Source organism: Apis dorsata, unplaced genomic scaffold (assembly GCF_000469605.1).
Source record: "Apis dorsata unplaced genomic scaffold, Apis dorsata 1.3 scaffold_70, whole genome shotgun sequence".
NCBI lineage: Eukaryota > Metazoa > Arthropoda > Insecta > Hymenoptera > Apidae > Apis > Apis dorsata.
The window spans coordinates 162230-168788 of NW_006263368.1; the positions used below are offsets into that span (position 1 = coordinate 162230).

The following is a 6559-nucleotide window of genomic DNA, read 5'->3' on the forward strand; positions in this document are numbered from 1 at the left end:
CTAGTCTTAAACTATTCCCACTTTTCACAAGATTACGGAGATTCTAACGTTACCTCCCTCCGTCCCCTTTTCTCTTCCCCATTAGATTGTTCTCTCGAGACACGAATACGATGCGTGTAAAAGGGAATAAACTGTTTGAGCCAGCGCCACAAGAGAGACCGTATAGCATATCGTGAGTAAAGGGGGGCCGAGCGAGCGAGCAGGAGGGGGGCAGGAACTTGCACCTGACTCGTACAAAGTTTTCTGCACTCAGTCAGTTCGCGGTTGGTCTCGATTCCGATCAGGGGCATCGGTTCCATTTCGGTTCCATGATTTGCGTACCAGGCTGCAAACACTCTTCTTAGTCACTCTCGTTTCGTTCTATTAACATTTTTATTCCCCATCACCCGCGCGTCACCTCTCATCGCTCTGATCGTCCGTTTCACCTCCAGTGGTTCCGTTTTGGTGCGGTTAACAAGAAGGAGAGCTCGTAAGAATGGGACGTTCGTTCGACATGGTCGAGTCGATGATCGTGACGACAGGCGATCGTGAAAATGTTTCCTGAGCTTCGAAGGATTTCTTCCTAATCGGAGAGGTTGAGGAGAGGTTCGAATATCAATTGTGACGGAGAACCACCCCCTCGGTCGGCGGTGATTCGTATCGCGGAACAAGTGTAGTAAAGCACGTTCCCATTGTCAAGTAGGTATGTAAGAAACAAACGAGCCGGTGGAGAAGGCTGCATTGTCGTGGAGAGCGAGCACGTTAAATACCGATTTAAGCTTGATTCACAGTAGCGGTCGAAGATCTCGAGCTACGTAAAATTTTAATACCGATCGGAAATAATTGGAATTAGGATTATATCGTATATTCGTGAGATGAATATTTATTACGATGCTTTTCGCTGCTGAAATCGTACGATCTAATCTTTAAATTAATCTATTAATCGCATCCATACTTCTTTTCGATCGTTCTCAATAGACGATCCAAGTTAAACAGCGTCAGGTGTACCTCGATCTTGACCGTTCTACGATCAACATTTTCAATCAAATCACTTTCAATATTTTCTCTGTTGGATTACGCATAAAAATGATGTCCGAGCACACCTTCGACCACTATTATGAATCGAGCTTTAACGATCGTCGATTGCTTCGATCGTGCGGAGACGGACGGAGGAAGATAGGGAAGAATGGATAACGTCGGAGGGTCGATTTCTCAATTAACTCGGTAAGAAAAGCAGGAAGGAGAGATAAAGAGACAGAGAAAGAAAGAGAGAAAGAAGAGAGAGAAGAGAGAGAAGAGATAAAGAGAGTCTATGGCCTGTATGGTACCTTTTAAGTTCGATAACGGTAAATACAGATCAAGTTGGAAGTAGCGGGCTCGCATTCGCGCGAGCGCACGTCGCTTCATCATCTTCGTTTGAATTATCCTGCATTTGCTCGATCGTTCTATCGTAAAGCTTATCGTCCATTTGGTTAAACGTATTCTCGCGTCCAACGACAAATCGAGCGGTGTTTTACCTTAACGATAGAAAGTTAGTGGCGTAACGGGATTCTTTTCGGGACGACCGATCATTACACACGTTCAGAGACGAAATTTTGCTTCGAGAATATTGTCGATCGCGCTTAAGATCCATGAATAATAAAAAAAAAAAAAAGAAATGAATGTAATTGTTGATGGAAATTCGCTGCAGGTGTTTATTTATTTGCGAATTAAACGTTATTGCGAATAGGCATTAAGTCTGGGAATTATAACGAGTAAAGAGTTATTAAGGAGAAGCATAACGTGCTAAGAAGAGTGTTGTAAGAAAGTGATAAAATAAACGTGTATAGTAGTTATTGAAGATGATTAGTTACTGGATAATCGTAGAATTGATTACCTGCAAGAGTTAAAATTATCCGAGAAGAAGTTGATTTGATCGTTAAAGCCATTTGCAAACGTTTTAATAACGGGGTCGTAGAATTTCAGATCGTTTTCTACGGGAACAGGAATTTTTAAGTAAAAAATTTATAAGAATTGGAGGATTGTCTAGAATTATGTTAATAATCTTGAACAAAAGATTGTTAAATTGTTAAATTGTGTATAAAGTCTACGTCATTCGTTATTTGAAAAATATTTCAAATAAAACTTGATTCCATTTTGAGAGGGAAGTAATAATAAATAATTCTTTTACGAGCAGAGTTTATGCAAAGTTTCTTACGTTGACTTACATCTGACTTATTAATGCCAAAATTTTAGGATATTTCAATTACGTATTTTGGAACTTTTATACGATTTATACTTTTCTAATAAGATAATTTATAGGCTTGGAATAAGATTAAATATCCTTATCTCGTAAATAAAACGAAGTTTACGAGCTTGTTGTATGTCGCATTCTTGAATTGAAAAACAATGACTAATTTGCATTTAACTCATTTCTTTATATTTTTCTCCATTTTTATGATTCTTACAGTTTTACAGTTTGTCATTCTTTTAAAAATGAAATAAATATATATGATTTTTTTTAATTTATAGGACATGTAGTAAATATTTTATCGCTTTCATTCGATTCAACTTAATTTCTCTTTGACTAAATTGTCTCACCAAATTGAATTAATTCTATGCGAGGGAAATCCTTTTTTATTGTGTGATCATTAATTCATTCAATTAAGAAAACTTTTCCAAGAAAATATTCTATGAATATTCCATTTTATATATGCTCAAATTCTTTACAATGGCTAATTTGAAACGAGAATTTAATTAATCATGGATAACATTTTATTTTATTAAATCCTTTGATTTCTTATTATCACAGATTCAATTCATAAGAAGAAAGTCTTCAATTAAATGAGACAAGAAATTATTATTCTGCTTTTCTCTAAAGAAATAAGAAAGCTTCTTCTATCCATCTTTTATTTATAAAAAAAAATTCCTATTTCGATGATTTATAATATCGAATAATAAAGCAGTTCTTAGTTCCATATTACTCTCGAGATACTCTTGAGATATCAATCATATCAATTTAAATTAGATTATAGACAATTTCAAGATATTTAATTTTATTTTACAGTATAAAAATTAAACTACGATTTCTTATAAATAATGGCCTATGTATTTGATACTTAATATAGTTTTATCGTGATTTTCACAAATAATTGATTATCATGCTGATTATCCCGAATATACGAACATTATTATAAGAATATCCAATTATAATATTTCTTTCTTTTTTCTTAAATATATTTATAAAATGAATATATAAAAAATATTATGCAAATATTTCATTGCCATTTCCAATCAACCGATTCATATCTATTCATTCAGAAATATTATCAAATTCTATAACAAATATAAATTAAAAAAACAACTTGGAATGTTTAATATTTTATATCGAAGAAGAGAAACTTGGCTTCAATTAAGATGATCGACAAACGGCCGAATACTTAATGATTCCATCATCTCAAAAGTTTATTATAAAGAATAAGAAAAAGACGGCATATAGACAATTTTCCTCTCTCTCTCTCTCTCTCTTTCTCTCTCTCTAATATCTTTCTCAAATTTTCTCTATCTTCTTTTCTTTCTACGTCCCTCTTTGTATCCATTTAACTCTTTCTCTCTGTTTCTCTCCTCCCTCCTCTTCCTATTGCAACCATAAAACGCGCGTCCATTTTTACGCAGCTTTTACGGTACTTAGTCGCGGCTCGTTCTCCACGCAAGAGGAAATCCCTCTTTCTCTCTCTCTCTCTCTCTCTCTCTCTCTCTCTCTCTTTCTCTTTCTCTCTTTCTCTCTCCCCGAGGCTCCATTCCCAAACGTGTTCAAGTGCAGGAAACGTACGACACGGTTGTTGTCCAGGAGCGGCCGGTGTTCAGAGCCAATGACGGCTGTTGGTTCGAGGAAAATGCCGGTGGTGATCGGCGCGGAAGAGGAAGACGAGATACGGAGTACCGGGTATTGAAGCAAGTGAACAGAAAAGTCGCTTGAATTCCTGTATCGAGATCGTGTGCGTGGACTGTCCAACGAGAGAAACATCGCCACGTTTATTCAGAGGCAATGTAGCAATTGTCTTTTCAAATTGGACGAATATTAATCGATCGACGAACAAGATTATCTATCGTAATCTAATCGACGTATAGAAGATTTCTTTGTTTCCAATTAATTTCCAAAATATATATATATATATATATTGACAAGATGTTAGAGAACGCAGCCAGGTGGCCAGGAAACGCTGGTTCGCGGTTGGTCAAAGCTAAGAGCAGTCCGAACGTGTCGAAAGCACCGCTCTCGGTTCCAAGACAGAAACAGATGATGAACCCGCCCGATCAGAGCAGCAGATCGACACTCGCAAGTAAGTCGCCACGAGTGGTAAAAACGGTGCCACCTGTTAGAACGAGTAGCAAGATCGTATCCAACGACTACGCCACCATTCGTCCCGGTTTTTCCGTGGAATCGACGAAGACGCGCGTCACATGTCCGAGCAACAAGTTGCGCGGCCGTTCGACACCGGAAAGCGGCGTCGAATCGACGAGATGCACGTCGAATCAGAAGATAATTCGAAACGAGAAGAGACACGTGACGAGATCGATCAGCTCTTCCTGCACGATCCTCGAGGATCGAGCGCTTCTCAAAAAGGGATTGTCCTACGTCCCTGGAAAATTGCCGAAGAAACCGGAAGCTTTGAGGAAGAAGGCTACCCTAGATCGTTCGGTCAGTTTGGGCTGCGTGTCCGTGGACGCTCGAAACGGTGGAGAGGAGTCGTTCAGAATGAACGGGGCGTACGATTGCGAATCGAGCAGACGGATGACGATGGAGAAGAAGCAAGATATTCCACGGCGGAAATCGATCAATAGATCGGCCAGCTTGTGGAGCGTGCAAGCGTCGAACAGGAACGATGTCCCTGGTAGGAAGCCAAGTAAAATCCCCCTTTTGGCGCATCGAAACATTCGTGTGGGTCGATCTCTGGCCGATCTATCGCAGGTAGATCGAGCCGTGGAGCCGACGATGCAGCCGGTGCCGTTCGACGACGTCGACCTCGATCGTTCTATGGACGAACGTATCTATGAGAATTGTCGCGAGGCGTTCAGCTGCGCCTCGATTGAGAATCGTCAGCCGGCAAGAGCGTACACCAGCAACCTGGAAGAACGTGTCGCTCGACTGATGGCTCAATTGGACGACGACGTCGATGACGACGAGCATGCCCGTGCGACCATGGTCGCGTCTACCGACTGCGTGGACGCTGCTCCCCCNCGTAGAACCAATCCTGTCTACGAGGCGCAAGAGATCGATGTTAAACGGAACGACGAATCCGATAGAAAGATCGGCCATCAACGGTACACCTCGACGGTGATCAGGATCGAAGAGAGTTCGGAGAGAAGGGAAGAATCGACGAGGAAGGTTCAAATTAACGAGAAAAAGAGTAGTAACTCGGCGGAGGTTAAAAACATGACGATGAACTCGGCCAAGGAGTTGAGAAGTCGGATGGAGTACGAGAAGGTGGAGAGGCAGGAGTATGTTATCGAGGAGTCGAAGAAGAAAAAGGAGACGTCGAATATTCAAGAGCTGAGGAAGAACTGGGAGAAGCAGGTGGTCAAAGACACAGAGAGGAAGATCGATCATGTATCCGACGCGAGTTCGAACGCGGAACAGGTAAAGTCCAGTTGTCAGAGGAACAACGAGATCAAGCAGGAAGCGAAGAGTAAACAGTCGGTGGGCAAAAGGGCCAAGGAGATCGAGCATCTGGTGAATTTCTTCAATTGTAAGAACGCAGAAGCGTCGAAGGAGGTGAAAGATCCCTGGATCAAGGCACGATCCACAACTGACGCGGCCACGATAGAACCGTCGATGACCACGTTGAAGAAAAGTATCGATGTTAAAAACATACACGATTACAATGGGTACACTTCGGATGGGAATTGCTCGGAGGACAGTGGCCACATGAGCAACGAGAACGAGATCGAGTGGAAGGAAGGCGTGCAAAGTGTGACTCGGGATTTTGGCAAAGAACCGTTCTTCGAGCGGAACGAGCTTCGTGAGATCGGTGTGTACGACGCTACGTCGATCGTGACCAGGCTAGAACCGGAAAAGAAGCCGTCGGTGGTCGTTCGAGGAAGCGTATCGACTTCGAGCGGTGCTAGTAGCATCGACAGCTGCAAAGGAGAGAACGCGAAAGTTGGCGAGCAAACGGGTAAAGACCAATGGAAAGCTTGCAGATCCTACAACGATGAACGACAGGTCCGTCGCTTAATTATTGGCCTTCTAGATCCATTAGATACTTGTCGAGAATGATCGCTAATTTAATTAAATATCGACGATAAGTTTAACTGATAAAAAGTTCTTACTAACGTATATACTAAATGTATATAAGTTCATATACAAATGACATCTTATTAGTAAATATGAAAATTTTGTTTAATTGTGGTAGGAAGATAAATTTACAGGGTATTTAGAGTGATTTTGATAAATATGGATTAGATATTGAAGGGAAAAAAGATATATGTATCTTTCTTATTTGTGAAATCTTATGATCTATGATATTTAGCTGTAATATCGTTATAAAAATACTGGTTCAATCAAGAAGAAAAACATCGAGTAAACATTTTTTTTTTT

General features: G+C 40.5%; 1 protein-coding gene across 9 annotated transcripts in view; it reads left to right on the top strand.

Moving 5' to 3' along the window:
* Positions 1–6559, top strand: part of LOC102679727 (unconventional myosin-XVIIIa) — a 59677-nt gene that overhangs the window by 40834 nt on the left and 12284 nt on the right. Inside the window, exons 1-2 of one of the 9 annotated variants that reach the window (XM_006610195.2) lie at positions 242–682; positions 3809–6184. The exons of 6 other annotated variants lie outside the window; for them this stretch is intronic. In XM_006610195.2, the coding sequence (XP_006610258.1) occupies positions 4148–6184 (2037 nt within the window). In that variant the 5' untranslated portion in view covers positions 242–682; positions 3809–4147. Of the gene's footprint in view, positions 1–241; positions 683–3776; positions 6185–6559 lie in introns of those variants that run through there. 2 more of the 9 variants (XM_031515462.1, XM_031515463.1) reach the window with 2 other exon arrangements.